The following is a 21,065-nucleotide window of genomic DNA, read 5'->3' as shown; positions in this document are numbered from 1 at the left end:
TTTTCTAGGAATTTTATAGTTTAAGGTCTTAAGTTTAAGCCTGATCCATTTTGGGTTAAGTTTTGTATATCATTAGCTAAGGGTCTAACTTTATTCTTTTGATTTGTATGTCCAGTTTTCCTAGCACAAAAGACACTTTTTCCCTCACTGAATGGTAATGGCAACCTTGTGGAAAATAATTTGACCACTGTATGCAAGGACTTATTGCTAAGGCTCTGTATTCTATTCCATTGCTCTATACGTCTGTCTTTATACCAGTACTACAATGTTTTGATTACTGCAGCTTTGTAGTAAGGTTTAAAGTCAGGAATTATGAAGCTTTCATATTTCTTCTTCTTTTTCAAGACTGTTCTGGCTCTTTGGAGTCTGCTGAGATTCTATGAACGTTAGGATAAATTTGTCTATTTCAGCAAAAAAAAAAAAAAACTTGTTGGCATTTTAATAGGGATTGAATCTGTAGATTGCTTTAGGTAATAGTCACATCTTACGTCTTGCAGTCCATGAGCATGGAACATCTCTCCATTTATTTTTGTCTTTTTTTTTTTTTTTTTTTTTTTGAGACAGTGTCTCACTCTGTCACCCAGGCTGGAGTGCAATGGTGCAATCTCAGCTTACTGCAATCTTCACCTTCTGGGTTCAAGCAATTCTTCTGCCCCAGCCTCCTGAGTAGCTGGGACTACAGGTGCACCTCACCACATCCAGCTAATTTTTGTATTTTTAGCCAAGACAAGGTTTCGCCATGTTGCCAGGCTGGTCCTGAACTCCTGACCTCAAGTGATCCACCCGCCTTGGCCTCCCAAAATGCTGGGATTACAGGTGTGAGCTACCGCGCCCAGTGTCTTCTTCAATTTCTTTTAACATTTTGTAGTTGTCAGTGTTTTAAGTCTTTCATGTGTACTTAAGAATATTCTTAAGTACAGATAGACCTCCAACTTATGATAATTTGACTAAAAAATTTTTCGACTTTACAATAGGTTTAAGACATAAATCTGTTATAAGTTGAGGAATATCTGTATTTTATTCTTTGTACTATTACTGTAAATGGAATTATTTTCTTAATTTCCTCTTCAGATAGCTGAGTTAGTGTACATAAATATAAATACAACTGATTTTGTGTTTTGACTTTGTGTCCTGCAATTTTGCTGAATTCATTTATTAGTTCTAACCACGTTTCTGTGAAATCTTTAAGGTTTTTATATATAAAATCATGTCGTCACACATACAAACAGGGATAACTTTACTTCTCCCTTTCCAATTTTGATGGCTTTCTCTTCTTGATTCATTACTGTGGGCAATTAACTCCAATACTATGGTGAATAAAAGTGGTGAAAGCAGACATCTTGTCTTGTCTCTGATCTTAGCGGAAAAAGCTTTCAGTCTTTGACCACTGATTGATTTTAGTTTGCTGAGACATCCTTGCATTACACTTGGTCCCAGCCTTTTGATAGACTGCTAAACTTGGTTAACTTGGTTTTGCTAGTATTTTGTTGAGGATTATGCATCAATATTCACAAAGGATATTGGTCTGTAATTTTCTAGTAGTATTATTGTCTGGCTTTGGTATCAGGGCATGTTAGAGTCACAGAACGAATTCACTTGAGAAGGACTGATGTTAATTCTTCTTTAAATGTTTGGAGAATTCATCAGTGAAGCCATGTGGTTCAGGACTTTTCTTTGTTGAGAGGTTTTTGATTACTGATTCAATCTACTTATTAATTATAGTCCTATTCAGATTTTCTATTTCTTCATGATTCAGTCTTGGCAGGTTGTATGTTTCTAGGAATGTGTCCGTTTCATTTAGGTTAAGCAATTTGTTAATGTACAATTCTTTACAGTATTCTCTTACAATCCTGGCATCAAGTAATCCTCCCACCTTGAACTCCCAAAGCACCGAGATGACAGGTACAAGCCCAGCCCAAAATCCAAAACTCTTGAGTGCCAGCCAACGTTGTACTCAAAGGAAATGCTCATTGGCGCATTTCGTACTGGGGGTGTTCAACTGGTAAGTATAATGCAAATATTCCAAAATCAGAAAAAAATCCAAAATCCAAAACACTTCTGGTCCCAAACATTTCAGTTAAGGGATACTCAATCTGTATTTTGAATGTGGCTTTTTCTTGATTAGGCATTTTCTTAGCTGGGCTAAGAAACCTCTGACTGTTTTCCAGAGCTTCTATAAAGTTATTCCATCTAGTCCCTAGTTGCTTATTTTTTTTTTTTTTTTTTGAGACGGAGTCTTGCTCTGTCGCCCAGGCTGGAGTGCAGTGGCGCAATCTCGGCTCACTGCAAGCTCCGCCTCCCGGGTTCACGCCATTCTCCTGCCTCAGCCTCTCCGAGTAGCTGGGACTACAGGCGCCCGCCACCACGCCCGGCTAATATTTTGTATTTTTTAGTAGAGACGAGGTTTCACCATGGTCTCGATCTCCTGACCTTGTGATCCGCCCGCCTCGGCCTCCCAAAGTGCTGGGATTACAAGCGTGAGCCACCGCGCCCGGCCCCCTAGTTGCTTATTAATGTTTCTATGGTGGAACGAGAACCTGGAGCTTCCTAGACTGCCGTTTTACCAATGTCAGAATACATTTTTTTAAGTTTTATTACATGAATAAAACAACTGCTAATTGAGGGATTACTGTGTGCTACATTCTTGTCTAACCCCTTTATATGTAGCATGTAATTTAATCCTCACAACAACCCCAAGTGACAGGCACTATTATTTTCTCCATTTTACGGATGCAATTTGCCCAAAGGATCACAGCCAGTAAGTGGTGAAAGCAGGGGAGCAGCCCCAGTCTCTGGTTCAAGCCCCCACATTTAACCACGATATGACATACAACAGAGTTGGCTGCCTCAGGCCACTTTGCTGTGGCCCTTCTGGTCTGGGGTGCTTTGTTCAGAGTCTGGCGAATATCCACAGTGGATGTTTTCTTCTAGATCTGGTCAGCACTGGTTGTCTTTCATCCTAAGAGGAAGGTGACCCAGCTAGCCAGAGGCTCTGTGAGCACTAGTGGGCTAGACGCTTGTCAGGGACCATGGTGGGAGAGCTAGTCTTTCAGTTGGAAACCTTCCATTATGTTGACACTTTTCTACCTCTTGTATGAAGTGCCAGTGTCTCCAGGAAAGACTCCTCCAATCTCCTGTCTGGGAAAACACCTGGCTGCTGACATCTGGGGAGCAGGGCAGAAGATAGGCCTGAGCATCCTACTTGTCACTACAGAGAATTTCTCTTAATTCCTCTATTTTCAACCTCCACGACTCCCCTCTGTTGTACCTGGTGTCACTTATTTTTCAGACTTTAAGTGCTGTCTAATAGGAACACAATGCAAACCACATTTCAACAAGTAGAAACAAACATGAAATTAATTTTAATACTTTATCTAACCCAATATATTCAAAATACTATTATTGCAACATGGAATCAATATAAAGAAGTATTCACGGGATGTTTTACGTTCTTTTTTGGTACTAGGTCTTTCCTATTTGGTGTGTATTTTACACCTGCTGCACATCTTCCTTCAAAACAGCCACATGTGCTCTTCCGGTTCTAGGCGCTTCGGGAGCCACGGCTTAAGGTGCAGACATGGCCAAGTCCAAGAACCACACCACACACAACCAGTCCCGAAAATGGCACAGAAATGGTATCAAGAAACCCCGATCACAAGATACGAATCTCTTAAAGGGATGGACCCCAAGTTCCTGAGAAACATGCATTTTGCCAAGAAGCACAAGAAGAAGGGCCTAAGGAAGATGCAGGCCAACAATGCCAAGGCCATGAGTGCACGTGCCGAGGCTATCAAGGCCCTCATAAAGCCCAAGGAGGTTAAGCCCAAGATCCCAAAGGGTGTCAGCCACAAGCTCGATCAACTTGCCTACACTGCCCTCCCCAAGCTTGGGAAGCGTGCTCGTGCCCGTATTGCCAAGGGGCTCAGGCTGTGCCGGCTAAAGGCCAAGGCCAAGGATCAAACCAAGGCCCAGGCTGCGGCTCCAGCTTCAGTTCCAGCTCAGGCTCCCAAAGGTGCCCAGGCCCCTACAAAGGCTTCAGAGTAGATATCTCTGCCAACGTGAGGACAGAAGGACTGGTGCGACCCCACATCCCCACCCCTGGGCTACCATCTACATGGGGCTGGGGTCCTCCTGTTCTATTTGTACAAATAAACCTGAGGCAGGAAAAAAAAAAAAAAAAAAACAGCCACATGTGACTCATGGCTACTACACTGGACAGTGTCGGTCTAGCAAATCAACTCCTGCGGGGCACAGTGGCTCATGCCTGTAATCCCAGCACTTTGGGAGGCTGAGGGCAGGATTGCTAGAGCCCCGGAGTTCAAGACCAGCCTCGGCAACAGGGCGAGACCTCGTCTCTACAAAAAATTTAAAAATTAGCTGGGCATGGTGGTGTACGCCTGTAGTCTCAGCTACTCAGGAGGCTGAGGTGGGAGGATTGCTTGAGTCCAGGAGTTTGAGGTGGCAGTCAGCTGTGGTTTCACCACTGCACTCCATTTGAGCAACCGAGCAAGACTTTGTATAAAAAAAAAAAAAGAAATGAAACCCCACAACTTATGGTAGCAGAAGGAGTCACCCAGTGATGGAAAGTGAAGAAGGGAATGCAGGTGCCAAGAGAGAATTCCACCAATCCCTATCCCATTCCCATGTCTATGCCTGATGCCTGCCACCCTTGGCACTCAGAGCCTTCAAGCACTGAGCCTTTCTGGGAGGCTGCTGGGCAAACTGCTTATTTCTTGTTGTTCTCACTCAAGCAGGCCCATGGTTGCAGCTGCTCTGCTATGCCAAGTCAGTTTAACTCTCCCGTTGGCTTTTCTTTGGAAAGAAAAAAAGCTGTATAATACGTGAAATATTTCAAACATTTCAAAGAATGTATGTAGCACATATGTAAGATTCATAAGCCTAATAATCAAATATAGTTGTGAGCGACCTCCCCACACCCCACTTAGGAATTCAAGCGCCACTTTGCTTCTCCCAGTCTTGTATCCCTCTGTCTCCCCACCAGGAACTAGAATTTTGTGTATCACTGTGCTTATTTTTTTCTTTTAGTTTACCACATGTGTATGTATCTATAAGTAATATAACGATCTGTTTTGCTTCTCTATATTGTGCCATATGTCGTTTTTAGCAACTTGCTTTTAGCTGACATTCTGTTTTCAAGATTCATCCATGTTGCTGCATAAACCCAACATTCACTACTGTTGCTGGTGTATAACATTCCATCATGTGAGCACAGACACTTGGGTTGTTTCCAAGACATATATCAATGGCAAAAATTAAGATGTCTGACAAAACCAAGAGTTGGAGAGGATGTGGATGGCTTGGAATTTTATGTGCTCCTTTACACCCACTCTGGAAAAACTGTACACACAATTTTGCAAGAATTTTTCCAGAGTTTCCCTAAATAGAAATCCTGGATCACAGAAAATAAGAATGTTCAGCTTTGCAAGATAATGTCTCTATTCCAGAGTGGGTGTAAAGAAGCACATAAAATTTCCACACTATCCATATCCTCTCCAACATCTTAATTTTTGCCAGTCTAAGCATCTGTAAAGTGGTATCTCACTGTATGTAGTCTTAGAATACTAACGAGGTTAAATGTTTTTTTCTATGTTTAATCACCATCTATGAAATGCTTTATAGGAGTTCTTTACATACACTGAATTAGAATCCTTATCCTTTATAGGCTGTAAGTGTTGCAAATATCTTCTCTCCACTCTAGCTTGTCTTTTCACAGTCTTTACTGGTGTTTTTTGTCTGTTTGTTTTGGGTTTTTTTTTTTTTTTTTTGAGACAGGGTCTCACTCTGATGTCCAGTGGTGTAATCTCGGCTCACTGCAGCCTTGACCTCAGGGACTCAGGTGATTCTTCCCACCTCAGCCTACTGACGAGCTGGGACTACAAATGTGTACCACCACATCTGGCTAATTCTTATTATTATTTTTTTTTTTAATAGAGACAGGATTTCACCAAGTTGCCGTGGCTGGTCTGGAACTCTTGGGCTCTGGCAATCTGCCCACCTTGGCCTTCCAAAGTGCTGGGATTCCTGGCATAAGCACCTGGCCTATGGGTGTCTTTCAATAAACGAGAGATCTTAATTTTAATCTAGCAAATTCAGTCATTTTTATTTTAGAGTGAATATTTTATGTGATTAAGAAAAAGGTGGCCAGAGGCTAGGTGTGGTGGCTCATGCACCTGTAATCCCAGCACTTTGGGAAGCCGAGGCAGGCAGATCACCTGAGATCAGGGGTTCAAGTCCAGCCCAGCCAACATGGCAAAACCCTGTCTCTACTAAAAATACAAAAATTAGACGAGCGTGGTGGCAGATGCCTGTAATCCCAGCTACTCAGAAGGCTGAGGCAGGAGAATCACTTGAACCCAGGGGGTGGAGGTTGCAGTGAGCCGAGATCGCACAACTGCACTCCAGCCTGGGCGACAGAGCAAAACTCCACCTCCAAAAAAAAAAGAAAAGAAAAAAGAAAGAAAAGAAAAAGGTAGCTGGGCGCAGTGGCTCACGCCCCTGTAATCCAGGCACTTTGGGAGGCCGAAGCAGGCAGATTGCTTAAACTCGTGAGTTAGAGACCAGCCTGGGCAACGTGGCGAAACACCGATTCTACGAAAAAATGCAAAAATTAGCCGGGCATGGTGGTGCATGCTTGTAGTCCTAGCTACTCGGGAGACTGAGGTAGGAGGATGGCTTGAGCCCAGGAGGCGGAGGTTGCAGTGATCCAAGAACGTGTCACTGCACTCCAGCCTGGGTGACAGAGCCAGACATTGTCTCAAAAAAAAAAAAAAAAAGAAAAAGAAAAAAAAAGAAAAAGGCACACTTCCCTATCAAGGTCTTAAAGATAGTCTCCTATAATTTATCCAAAACTGAATTTCCTGTATGTTGTGAGTTAGGGATCCAACTGCATCCTTCTCCGAATGTCACAGCACTGTGTTTGAAGAGTCCACCCTTTGCACAGCAATATGAAATTCCACCTCTGGAATTCAAGCTTCTTAGATCTGTTTCTGACAGCTTATGTCTCACTGGCCAATTTGGATTTCCCTGAGCCAATTTTGAAGTAAATCTTGATACGGGCAAGGCAAGTGCTCCCTCCTCATTCTTCTTCTTCACAACGACCTCTCAATACTAGGACTTAATTCTTCTCAACATTTTAGAATCGACTTATCACATTTCACATAAAACTCACGGAGCTTTAAAGAGGCACTGAATCCACAGAATAATATGAGTTTTTCAAAGATTCTGTCTTCCTAGGCAAGAACATTCTGCCACTATTTATTTGTCTTCTTTAATGTCTCTTAATAAAATTGCAAATTTTTCTCCCTCAAAAATTTTACACATCTTTTGTTAATTCTCGTTTATATCAAAGATGGTTCCACTGGGAAAACAGAAACCATGCTAAGGCATTTCAAACACGAAGGGTTTAATACAGAAAATAGGTGCTTTCAAAACAACTGGCAAGGCTATATAGTGTGAGCGAAAGTAAAGTGGGCTAACTCCCCATCTAATTCCTACAGTTATCGTCAAGAGTCAGGAAGCTCCTACTGCCATCTATAGGTTAGGAAACCGCAAAAATCTGCTGCCAATACTGCAGCTGCTCTGCAGCCCTGAGACAGCTGGCCAGTGGGGGAAGGTAGAAGCCACTGCAAAAAGTCACCTCAAAAATCTAAGCCCATGCACACCCCCCAACATACACTATGGCCTGAGGAAGAAAGGTTCCACCTCCCTTCCACTTGCCACATTTCCCAAGACACATGTCATAGGGCAAATGACACACAAAAGCCTGCTGCCAGGGGGTTCTGAGTGCTACTGCTCCAGCATTCCAGCCTCTGAAACCCAGGGACAAGCCCAGAAGGGAGTGAGTGGGAAGGTACTGAATGCCCAGGCTGTACCTAGCATGTCATTTCCCTCTTTTCGAAAACATGCAGAAATTACTGATCTACTGTTACATCTTTCCCCTTTTTTTGTCCCTTTGGTTTTACATTTTTTATACTCCTTTTTAGCAGGCTTTTAGCAGGGCAATGAAGTAACCTCATACGGTAACTCCAGAAGTCCTTAAGTCTAGTTCAAAAGCAACTTGACTGAGAATGGCCAGGGCTTCCCGAGGGGTTACTGAAACTCTCCTCATACCAAGGAAGGTCACAGCTTTTGAGCAAAGGTGGTTATTAGCTAACTCTCTACTCGCCTCAACAAACACAAAGAGTTTCCTTTTTTGAGAGGGGAGGATGTTGGGGGAAGGGAGAGTGTCAATGAGGACTTGACTCTATATCCATGACTTTTTAAAAATTTCTTTTAAAATAAACTAGAAAAAAAATCACAAGATTTTAGCAGTTATTAATTCAGGGAAGTAAGAAAATATGTATTACATATTCTTTGTACATTTTTATGGCTTAATTTGCTCAGAATCTCAACTTTAAGAACAACTAGAAATCAATCTGCTTGGCCGGGCGCGGTGGCTCACGCCTGTAATCCCAGCACTTCAGGAGGCTGAGGCGGGCGGATCACGAGGTCAGGAGATCGAGACCATTCTGGCTAGCACAGTGAAACCCCCGTCTCTACTAAAAATACAAAAAAAATTAGCCGGGCGTGTTGGCGGGCGCCTGTAATCCCAGCTACTCAGGAGGCTGAGGCAGGAGAATGGCATGAACCCGGGAGGCGGAGCTTGCAGTGAGCCGAGATTGCGCCACTGCACTCCAGCCTGGGCGACAAAGCGAGACTCCGTCTCAAATAAAAAAAAAGAAATCAATCTGCTCACCCTCCAGACTGTGACACAGCACTATACAAGGACAATCATAGGACCATGAGTCAAGGAGAAGCAGGGTGAGCCTTGTCAGGGCAGTGGCCTCCTCAGCCCACCTGGAACACTCCTAGGCCCTACCGAGCCTCAGTGGGCTTGCACACGAGAGTCCCCATTGTCGTGCCTTCACTGCTCGGTCCTGGTGCAGGCCACCACTCGTAACTTTCGGCTTCTATGAGAGATTTTATTTTTCTGTCTAGGGAAAACATATAGCAACCAATGGAACTTCAAGACAATACTCAAGTGCAAAGTTGATGCCTCCTCCGTGCCAGGCCATGTGGTCAAGGGAAATAAAACCTACTCCTTGCCTTCAACAAGTCTTCAGAGCATGGAAAGATGAACAAGGGGGCAACTATGAGTGTGGATACCACTATGTTCAGTGTGTGTAACAGGACAGTTATTACAAACAACCACAAAAGCAAAGCCAAATGGCACTTTGAGAACAGCAAATAAACTCTGATTCCATTTGAAAGCGAACCAAGCATCATCTGGTTCTCTCTTCAGGAATTCTCCAAGAGGCTGGATATAAGGTCTCACTCTGTGAGTCAGACAAGGGGAGGCTCCCACTCATAACCACATGGTCGTCCCCAGGCTGACCAACCAGGGAACTTCAGCAGCCCAAGCACTGGGAAGCCCACTGGGAATCCACTTTCTCTGGGCTTTGACCCCAAAGACCCACCAGAGAGGCTCCCAGACAAAGGGCTGTCCCAGAGGCTCCTGACCGGGCCAATACCATGCAAACCCTCATTTGGAAAGGCAAACACCTCCACCAGAGACATGCATAATCTGATGAAGAACGGGCTCCAGGGATGATCAGGAGGGGCCCCCTCTAAACAGCATTCTTTTTTTTGAAACAGAATCTCACTCTGTCACCCAGGCTAGAGTGCACTGGCATGATCTCAGCTCACAGCAACCTCTACCTCCTGGGTTCAAGTGATTCTCCTGCCTCAGCTGGGATTACAGGTGCTCGCCACCACGCCCGGCTAATTTTTGTATTTTTAGTAGAGATGAAATTTCACGATGTCAGCCAGGCTGGTCTGAAACTCCTGACCTCAAGTGATCCTGCCTGCCTCGGCCTCCAAAAGTGTTGGGATTACAAGGCATGAGCCACTGCGCCTGGCTTTTTTTTTTTTGCCTTTGACACAGAGTCTTGTTCTGTAGCCCAGGATAAAGTGCAGTGGCACAATCCTGACTCACTGCAACCTCCGCCTCCCAGGTTCAAGCAACTTGTGCCTCAGCCTCCTGAGTAGCTGGGATTATAGGTGTGCAGCATCACACCTGGCCAATTTTTGTATTTTTATTAGAAACGGGGTTTCACTATGTTGGCGAAGCTGACCTCAAACTCCTGGCCTAAAGTGATCCACCCACCTCGGCCTCCCAAAGTGTTGGGTTACAGGTGTGAGCCTTCGCACCCAGCCTAAACAGCATTCTTTACAGGCAAATACAATCTGACCAGACCATCTCTGCTTATTTCGGAACCTCCCCCCCCTCAAAGAACTACCACAAGTTCAAATGTCACCTAATCCCCTACCTAATACCCTGGTTGGAATGAATTGGTTTTCCTTCAGTACTAAGCCTATAGGAATTACGGCACACCTTTCATGTCCTAGGCCAAGTCCCACTAAGGAAGAAGAAAGGTCTCTGCCCTCTGGGAACTCATGGTCTGGATGGAAAAATCAATCCTGGACACCAGGAATGGTGAGAATTACCAATGGTTCTGATGCTATAAGAGAGGGACAAATGGGGGACTGGAAGAAGCCAATCCATAAAAGGAGGGACCAGAGACATTCTCCCACTGTGGTAATATCTGAGCTACACCTTGAAGGACGGCAAGGCTTGTCTATGCAGAAACAGAGCAAGGGAATTCCAGGAAAACATAAAGTAAGCACGCATCTAGGAGATTATTAATGGGAGTGGGCACAGGAAACAGCCCAGCTGAGCCACTGAAGGGGAAGTAGTGATAAAACAGGTTGGCAAAGCAGACCTAAACCAGCTTGTGAAGGAGTTTGCATGCCTGGCCAAAGCATTTAAGCCTGTGATTCTCAAGCTGGGGTAAGACACACTTTCCCCTTAGTGGCTTTATCAGCACCACCTAGTCTTAAAAACAAATTCGTGGATACATGTATATGTATGTCTCACACATTCACACACACATGCACAAGTACTCACTACACCTCCCACCCAACCAAAGTTGAGAACAACGGATCCAGTGAACATTGTTATTCATGGGGTGCCCTGTATTCCTTGAGGGTGCTGGGGCAGAAACCAGGTGAAGAACCTGGTTCTCCGATTTAGCCTTTTTGTGGCCTTTCCATACATCTTCAGGAGACTACATAATGGCCAGGAGAGAACCTGCGAGTGCAAAGTTCCAGGTGAATGAGTGAGCAGGAGGGGAGGGCGTGCCAAGGCCAGTCTAAAAGAGCACATTCAGGATCAAGAGGCACCCACATCCAGAGCCAGGATGGGGATAAGGTCAGAGAGGTGGCCAAGGTGCCACCCCTTAGGAGGGGTTCACACGCAAGATCATGCAAGTCCAGGGAGTGCAGCGCCTCCTTAAGTGTGGCCTCTTGGGCATCTCAAGGGCCTCCCCACAGCCCTGCCATCTTGCAAGTTCTGGGATCTGCCTAGGTTGGGCACCTATTTTTTAAAAAGACAGAAAGAGAGATAAGAGGAAGGGGTCGGCTCAAACTAACTTTCCAATGTGTTAAGACAGCACACACCTCCACCCCTCACAAGAGGCAGTCACCAAGCTACAACAAAGAGACAAGGTGGTGTGTACCCCACCTACTCAACACACTCACCTGGACAGTTGGCTTCGTCGCTCTCATCCTCACAAGTCGCCCAGCCATCACACTGCCAGGGGAGGGGGATGCACTGGATGGTGCCGCTGCGACACGCAAACTGCCCAGGGTTGCACCGCAGCTCTGTGGGACCAGAGGGTGAGAGGCCATTGAGGAAGTGGCAGTAGGTCAGCAAACCATAGCCCATGGGCTGGATCAATCTCTTCCCATTTGTTTGTTTGTTTGTTTATTTATTATTTATTTTTGAGACAGAGTCTCACTCTGTCACCCAGGCTGGAGTGCCAGTGGTGTGGTCTCAGCTCACTGCAACCTTCACCTTCTGGATTCAAGCAATTCTTGTCCCTCAGCCTCCTGAGTAGCTGGAATTACAAGCGTGTGCCACCATGCCTAGCTAATTTTTATATTTTTACTAGAGACGGGGTTTTGCCATGTTGGCCAGGCTGGTCTTGAACTCCTGGCCTCAAGTGATCTGCCTGCCTCGGCCTCCCGAAGTGACAGGATTACAGGCATGTACCACTGTGCCTGGCCCCATCTGTTTTTAAAATCAAGTTTTATCAGAACACAGCCACAAATACATATTGTCTATGGCTGCTTTCAAGCTACAGCGGCAGAGCTGAGTAGCTGCAGGAAAGACTATATGGCCTGCAAAGCTGAAAACATTTAATGCCTGGCCCTTTACGAACCTATTACCTAGAGATAAAAACTGTAACACTTAAGATGAAAAATACACTGCAGAACATTAACGGGTTAGATTTTGTAGTAGAAAAGATTAGTAACTTGAAGACATAATAATAGAAACACTCTGAACTAAAACACAGAATGAAAAAATACCAGGAAAAAATGTGCAAATCATCAGTAAGCTGTGGAACAACCTCACACACCCTAATACATGGGGGAACAGATACAACATCTGAAGAAACAATGGGGAAAATTTCCCAATTTGATGAAAACTATAAACCCACAACTCCAAGTAGCTCAATGAACCACAAGCACCAGAAATACAACGAATACAACTCCAAGTCACATTGGAATTGAATTGCTTAAAATCAGCGATAAAATCTTAAAAGCAGGCAGAAAAAGAAGGCATGCGCAGAAAAAGAAGGCATGCACAGAAAAACAAAGATCTAGATGACAGCAGATTTCTCATTAGAAACAATACAGCCTAGAAGACAGTGATATGTTAAAGTTCTGAAAGAAAACGCTGTTGACCTACAATTATTTAAAGCAAAAACACAGATACTATATTGTGCAGTTTATAACATATACAGAAGTAAAATTTTGACAATAACAGCACCAAAGCTAGGAAGAGAGAAACAGAAGCACACTGTTTTAAGGCTCTCAAACTACAGATGAAGTGGTCCATCACTTGAAGGTAGTCTATGATAAGTTAATGATGAACCCCACTAAAATAACACAAGAGTTATAGCAAGTAAGCCAACATAGAAGAGAATAAAAAATAATCCAAAAGAAAAAAAAAAGGAGACAAACAGATGGTACAAATGAAAACAAAGGGTAATATGGTAGATTTTAATTAAACTTGCCTAATCAATAAGCATACAGAATGATCTAAACACTCCAACTGAAAGGCAGAATTTGTCATGTAGGGAAAAATGCAAGATACAACTACATATTACCTAAAAGAAACTCACTTTAGGGCCGGGCGCGGTGGCTCAAGCCTGTAATCCCAGCACTTTGGGAGGCCAAGGCGGGTGGATCACGAGGTCAGGAGATCGAGACCATCCTGGCTAACACGGTGAAACCCCATCTCTACTAAAAATACAAAAAATTAGCCGGGCGTGGTGGCGGTCGCCTGTAGTCCCAGCTACTTGGGAGGCTGAGGCAGGAGAGTGGCGTGAACCCGGGAGGCGGAGCTTGCAGTGAGCCGAGATCGCGCCACTGCACTCCAGCCTGGGGGACAGAGCAAGACTCTGTCTCAAAAAAAAAAAAAAAAAAAAAAAAAAAAGAAACTCACTTCATATAGGCATAAACAAGAGAAAATAAAAGAATAAAAAAAGATATACCATGTTAACACTAATCAAAGGATAGCTGGAAGGGTGGGTACAGTGGCTCACTCCTGTAATCCCCAAAATCTCAGCATTTTGGGAGGCTGACGCAGAAGGATCACTTGAGCCCAGGAGTTCAAGACCAGCCTGAGCAACATGGCAAAACGCCATCTCTCTAAAAATACAAAAAATTAGCCGGGTATTGGGACAAATGCTGTAGTCCCAGCTACTCGAGAGGCTGAGGTGGGAGGATCACCCGAGCCTGGAAAGTTAAGGCTGCAGTGAGCTATAATCGTGCTACTGCACTACAGCCTGGGCAACAGGAGTGAGACCCTGTCTCAAAAAAAGGATAGCTGGAGTGTATTAATATCACACAAAGTTGACTTCAGTGCAAATATTACCAGGAATAAAGAAGGTCATTTAATAATGATACAGGGATTGATTCAAGAGGACATAATCCTAAATGTTTATGTATCTATTAAAATTTACGAAAGAAACTTCTAAATTCATGAAACAAAAACTACTATAACTGCCAACAGACGAGTCCACAATTAAAGTCAGAGATTTTAATAACCCTCTTGATAGAACAAGCAGATAGAAAACCAGCAAGGGCAGGCCGGGCGCGGTGGCTCACGCTTGTAATCCCAGCACTTTGGGAGGCCGAGGCGGGCGGATCACGAGGTCAGGAGATGGAGACCACAGTGAAACCCCGTCTCTACTAAAAATACAAAAAATTAGCCGGGCGTGGTGGCGGGCGCCTGTAGTCCCAGCTACTCGGAGAGGCTGAGGCAGGAGAATGGCGTGAACCCGGGAGGCGGAGCTTGCAGCGAGCAGAGATCGCGCCACTGCACTCCAGCCTGGGTGACAGAGCAAGACTCCGTCTCAAAAAAAAAAAAAAAAAAAAAAAGAAAACCAGCAAGGGCTGGGCGTGGTGGCTCATGCCTGTAATCCCAGCATTCTGGGAGGCTGAGGCAGGCGGATCACTTGAGATCAGGAGTTCGAGACCAGCCTGGCCAACATGGTGAATACTAAAATACAAAAATTAGTTGGGTGTGGTGATGCACGCCTGTAATCCCAGCAACTTGGGAGGCTGAGGCAGGAGAATCGCTTGAACCTGAAAAAAAAAAAAAAAAAAGGAAACTACAAAAGAAGAGCAAATGAAACCCAGCAATAAGAAATAATAAAGATGAGAATGGACATTACTGAAATTGAAAACAGAAAAATAATAGAGAAAATAAGAAAAACAAAAGTTGTTTTTTAGAGATCAGTAATATTAATAAACCTCTAGACAGTCTGATCAGCAAAAAAAATAAAGAATACAAAATACCAGGCTGGGCGTGGTGGCTCACACCTGTAATCCCAACACTTTGGGAGATGATCCAGCAGATCATCTGAGGTCAGGAGTTCGAGACCAGCCTGGCCAACATGGCGAAACCCCGTCTACTAAAAATACAAAAATTAGCCAGGTGTGATGGCCCATGCCTGTGGTCCCAGCTACTCAGGAGGCTAAGGCAAGAGAATCGCTTGAACCTGGGAGGCAGAGGTTATAGTGAGCCAAGATTACGCAACTGCACTGCAGCCTGGCCGACAGAACGAGACTCCATCTTAAAAAAAAAAAAAAAAAACCACTGTCAGAAGAGAGATGTCATCACTATGGATTCCAGAGAAATTATAAAGGCTAACAGAGGAGGGGAGAAGAATAAGGTAATAGTATGAAAAACTTTATGTCAATAAATCTGACAATTTGGATGAAATACACAAATTCTTTGAAAGATGAAATGCAAAGTTCACTCCAAAATAAATAAACAATCTGAACAGCCCTAAAAGGAATTGAATTTTTAGTTAAAAATCTTCAAAGGAAACTCCAGGCACAAATAGTTTCAATGGAAAATTCCTCCAAATATTTAAGGAAGAATTGATGTCAATTCTATACAAACTCTACCATAAGTTCAGATATTTAAAAATTACCATTAGCAATCGTATCAAAAAATAAGAAATACTTAGGTATAAATCTAACAAAAGATGTCAAGTCTTGTACACTGAAAAATTTTCAACATTGCTGAAAAAAAAAACTTTTTTTTTTTTTTTTGCCCCGTCCGCAGGTGAGTGCAGTGCGTCCGTCATGCAAGTCCGCCTCCGGTTAGCCTTTCCTGCCTCAGCCTCTCCGGGCGCCACTACGCCCGGCTAATTTTTTTTGTATTTTTAGTAGAGACGGGGTTTCACCGTGGTCTCGATCTCCTGACCTCGTGATCCGCCCGCCTCGGCCTCCCAAAGTGCTGGGATTACAAGCGTGAGCCACCGCGCCCGGCCCAAAAAAAAACATTTTTTAAAGACCTAAACCTTTAGGGAGATATATAGTGTTCATGGACTAGTAGATTCAAAACTATTAATATCAATTATACTCAAATTGACCCACAGATTCAATTTAACCCCAATCAATATTTCAGCAGGACTTCTTGTAGAAACTGAGTGACTCTAAAATTCATATAGAAAGACAAAAGACAGAATACTCCAAACAACTTTGAACTGAAAGAACAAACTTGGGGGACTCCACAAAGGAACAATAATCAAGACAGTGTGATACAAGCATCAAAACAGACATCAAGATCAAGAGAACAGAACAGAGTGCAGAAACAAACCCACACATATGTGACCAACTAATTTATGACAAAGGTGCAAAGGCAGCTCCCTGGAGAAAGAACAGTCCTTTCAACAGAATGGTACTGGGAAAACAGGGAAGAAAGAAAAATGAAGAGGAGGAGGAGGAGGAAAGAAAGGAAGAAGGAAGGAAGGAGTTCATCTACAAAATGAAGTTAAAAAAAGGAGGAGGAAGAGGAGGAAGAAAGAAGAAGAGAAGGAGGATGAGGAAGAAAGAGGAACAAAGAACAAATACCTTGATCCATTCCTTGAACCGAATAAAAAATTCAGAATAGCCAGGCCCAGTGGCTCACGCCTATAATCCCAGCCTGAGGCAGGTGGATCCCCTGAGGTCGGGAGCTCGAGACCAGCCTGACCAACATGGTGAAACCCCGTCTCTACTAAAAATACAAAATTAGCCAGGCATGGTGGTGCATGCCTGTAATCCCAGCTACTCGGGAGGCTGAGGCAGGAGAATCGCTTGAATCTGGGAGGCGGAGGTTGTGGTGAGCCGAGATAGTGCCATTGCACTCCAGCCTGGGCAACAAGAGCGAAACTGTCTCAAAAAAAAAAAAAAAAAAAATTAAAATAGATCATAGGCCTACAGGTGAAGCCTAAAACTATAAAACTCAGAGAAGAAAACACAAGAAGAAAATCTTCATACCCTTGGTTTAAGCAAATAGCTTTAATATATCTACCAAAAACACAATCTATAAAAGAAAAAGTTGATAAATTGGACTTCATCAAAATTGAGAACTTTTGTTTTTCAAAAGACATGTTAAGATAATGCAAAGACAAACCACATACAGAGAGAAAACATTTGCAAATCATGTATCTGATAAAGGGCTTGCTTGTATCCAGAATATATAAAGAATTCTCAAATTTCAATAAGAAAACCCAATTTTTTAAACGGGCATGGGCCAAATGCAGTGGCTTATACCTGTAATCCCAGCACTTTAGGAGGCCAAGGTGGGAGCAACACTTGAGCCCAGGAGTTCAAAACCAGCCTGTGCAACATAACAAGACGTCATCTCTACATTACCAAAAAAAAAAAAAAATTAGCTGGGCTTGGTGACACATGCCTGTAGTCCCAGCTACTCAGGAGGCTGAGGCAAGAGGACTGCCTAAGCCTAGGAGTTGGAGGCTGTGGTGAACTAGGATTGCAATGCTGCACTCCAGCTTAGGCAACAGCAAGACCTCCCCAACTCTAAAAAAAATAATAATAAATAAAATAGGCAAAAGATCTTAATGGTCGCTTAACCAAAGAAGATACACAGATGGCTAGCAAGCACATGAAAAGATGCTCAACATCTAGTCATTAAGGAAATGCAAATTAAAGCATGAAGAGGTGGGGCACGGCGGCCCATGCCTGTGATCCCAACACTTTGGGAGGCTGAGGTGGGTGGATCACCTGAGGTCAAGAGTTTGAGACCAGCCTGGCCAACATGATGAAACCCCACCTCTACTAAAAATGCAAAAATTAGATGGGTGTGGCGGCGTGCGCCTGTAATCCCAGCTATTCAGGAGGCTGAGGCAGAACTGCTTGAACCCAGGAGATAGAGGTTGCAGTGAGCCAAGATTGCACCACTGCACTCCAGTCTGGGCAACAGAATGAGACTCCGTCTCAACAAACAAAAACAAAAACAAAAAACCATGAAGAGAAACCACTTACTAGAATGGCTAAAATGAAAAAGAATGACCATACCAAGTGGTGGCAAGTGTGTGAAGCAACTGGAACTCTCCCAGTGAAAATGTAAAATGGTATAACTTCTTCAGAAAACAATTTGACAGTTTCTTTAAAAACTGAATATATACCTACCATATAACCTGACCATTCCATTCCTAGGTATTTAACCAAGAGAAATGAAAGCATATGTCCATACAAAGACTTGTTCATAGTACTTTTATTTGTAATATCCAAAAGCTGGAAACAAACAGTGTCTATCAAGAAGCAAATCGGTAAGTTGTGTACAGCCATACAATGGAATACTACTCAGCAATAAAAAGGAATAAGCTGTTAACACATTCCACAGCACGGATGAATCTCAAAATAATTATGTTGAGTGAAGAAGCCAGTATGTACTCAAAAGAATACCTACTGTATGACAACATTTATATAAAAATCTAAAAAATGCACTTGCAGCTATCATGACAGAAAGGGATGGGGTGGGAGGGATTACAAAGGAGCACGAGAAAACGTTTGTGGTGACGATACACTGTTTTCGTTATCTTGACTGTGGTGATGGTTTCACAGATTTATACATATATGAAAACTCAAATTTGGCCATGCACAGAGGCTCACGCCTGTAACCCCAGCACTTTGGGAGGCTGAGGCGAGTGGATCACCTGAGGTCAGGAGTTCGAGACCAGCCTGACCAACATGGAAAAACCCCATCTCTACTAAAAATACAAAATTAGCCGGGCGTGGTGGGGCATGCCTATAATCCCAGCTATTCTGGAGGCTGAGGCAGGAGAATCACTTGAACTTGGGAGGTGGAGGTTGCGGTGAGTCAAAATCACTCCATTGCTCTTCAGCCTAGGCCAACAAGAGCAAAACTCTGTCTCAAAAAAACAAAAAAACTTGGCCAGGCGCGGTGGCTCATGCCTGTAATCCCAGCACTTTGGGATACCGAGGCGGGCAAATCACGAAGTCAGGAGATGGAGACCATCCTGGCTAACACGGTGAAACCCCGTCTCTACTAAAAATACAAAAAATTAGCCGGGCGTGGTGGTGGGCGCCTGTAGTCCCAGCTGCTTGGGAGGCTGAGGCAGAAGAATGGTGTGAACCCAGGAGGCGGAGCTTGCAATGAGCGGAGATCGCGCCACTGCCCTCCAGCCTGGGCGATAGTGCAAGACTCCGTCTCAAAACAAACCAACAAAAAAACCTCAAACTTTACACTTTATGTATCATTTATTATAAGTCAATTATACTTCAATAAGGCTTTTTTTTTAAACTATTATGAAATAGATTTCTGTTTAAATAAACAGGAAACAATTTTGAGGTCAAAAGATACTGACCACAAGGCTAAAAATCCAGGCACCCTGTGTTCTAGGACTAGATACGCCTGGAACTGAAGAACTAAATTGAATCATGGCCCACCTAACATGCTTGCTCCTCTGGAAAAGACAGCCTTGGCCTACCAGATCTCACCCCCGCCATCCATACAGGAGCTAGGTCCTTTTCATAATTATAAACCCAGGGCTTGCCCCATGACTGGTACTGAAGAATTATTTGATGAGTAAGTCAGCAATTGGGACGAGCTCTTCTGGCATAACATCTGTCTTCCTCAGCCACAATTAACCATAAGACCAAGAACCTGGAACCCTCCATTCTTCCTCAGTGTATTCTAGGTCTTCAGTTTTATGGTAAAAATTTCTAATTTCTTACTATTTTGCCATAAAAATGTAACATGAATGGAACTGGAGGACATTATGTTAAGTGAAATAAGCCAGGCACAGAAAGACAAACTTCACATGTTCTCATTCATATGTGGGAGCTTAAAAAAAGTTAAACTCATGGAGCTAGAGTGGAATGGTGGTTACCAGAGGCTGGGAAAGGCGGAGGTGAGAAAAAGAGGTTGGTTAATAGGTACAAAAACACAGTTAACAGAAATAAGGAATAAGGTCTAGTGTGACTATAGTTAATAATAGTTTATTCTATACTTCAAAATAACTAAGTAGAATCAGAACGTTCCTAACACAAGAAAAGTTATAAATGCTTGAAGTGACAGATACCCCAATTACCATAATTTGATCATTACACATTCTATGCTTGTATCAAAATATCATATATATCCCATACATGTAACTACTGTGTCCATAAAGTTTAAAAAAAATTTTTTTAAAGACTAATGCAGAAAAAAGAAAAAAAAAAACCTCTAATTTCCCAAACTATACTGAGAAAGAGTTCATTCACTGAATAGAAATTTAGCAACAGAACATTCTTTTTTATTTTTTAGAGATGGGGTCTTACTATATTGCCCAGGCCAGAGTGCAGTGGTGGCTATTCACAGGCACAATCATGGTGCCTCAAAGTCAAATGACTCTCCCATCTCAGACTACAGGCCTGAGCTACCATGCCCAGCAGAATATTTTAACAGTATCCATTCTACTAAAAAAAAAAAAAACAAACCAACCTATGGTGTTGTTCAAAGTAAATTCATAGCTCACATCACAGCCCTCCAAATCTACGCCCTAACATATCATACTCTAGGCCTAGAAAAACTTCAATGCACTACCTTAAATTATTTTTGGAAATAGTTGAGTAAGAAGTAATAAGTAACAACACTGGGAGTTTTCTTTCTCCATACCCCTATATCCTCCAAAAGCAAATGTCCTGGGGTCAGCCAAGTCTTCTCTGGCAAACAAGGCCCCTTCCCCCATGCACCACATCCACCTTGCCTTGCCTTAGCTGCTTCTAAGTAGTACTTGTCACTCCTGGCTTCCTATATATTGGTATATAGTAAACCTAGATAGACAGATAGATAGATAGATAGATAGATAGATAGATAGATAGATAGATAGATAGATAGATAGATAGATAGATAGATAGATAGATAGATAGATAGATAGATAGATAGATAAAGTGAAGCAGCCAGGTGCAGTGGCTCACGCCTGTAATCCCAGCACATATACATATGTAAGTGAAGCGGCCAGGTTCAGTGGCTCACGCCTGTAATCCCAGCACTTTGGGAAGCCGAGGCGGGTGGATCACGAGGTCTGGAGTTCAAGACCAGCCTGGCCAAGAAACCTCGTCTCTACTAAAAACACAAAAACTAGCCAGGTGTGGTGCGGGTGCCTGTAATCCCAGCTACCCCAGAGGCTGAG

The 21,065-nt window shown here is 43.4% G+C and overlaps 1 protein-coding gene and 1 pseudogene across 5 annotated transcripts in view; one reads left to right on the top strand and one right to left on the bottom strand.

The window, feature by feature from the left end:
- DGCR2 (DiGeorge syndrome critical region gene 2) overlaps nt 1-21,065 on the bottom strand; it is an 87,326-nt gene that overhangs the window by 41,960 nt on the left and 24,301 nt on the right. For 3 of the 5 annotated variants that reach the window (XM_058431072.1, XM_032138579.2, XM_058431071.1), the window contains exon 2: nt 11,599-11,721. The exons of the other annotated variants lie outside the window; for them this stretch is intronic. In XM_058431072.1, coding sequence (XP_058287055.1) covers nt 11,599-11,646 — 48 coding nt within the window. In that variant the 5' untranslated portion in view covers nt 11,647-11,721. The remainder of the gene's footprint in view (nt 1-11,598; nt 11,722-21,065) is intronic. 5 annotated transcript variants of the gene reach the window in all.
- On the top strand, nt 3,512-4,155 carry LOC116458698 (large ribosomal subunit protein eL29-like; annotated as a pseudogene).

The sequence above is a fragment of the Hylobates moloch genome, unplaced genomic scaffold (genome assembly GCF_009828535.3).
Source record: "Hylobates moloch isolate HMO894 unplaced genomic scaffold, HMol_V3 SCAFFOLD_19, whole genome shotgun sequence".
In the NCBI taxonomy this organism is placed as follows: Eukaryota; Metazoa; Chordata; class Mammalia; order Primates; family Hylobatidae; genus Hylobates; species Hylobates moloch.
The sequence above is the reverse complement of the archived record's forward strand: the minus strand, read 5'-3'. Positions and strand labels throughout refer to the sequence as shown.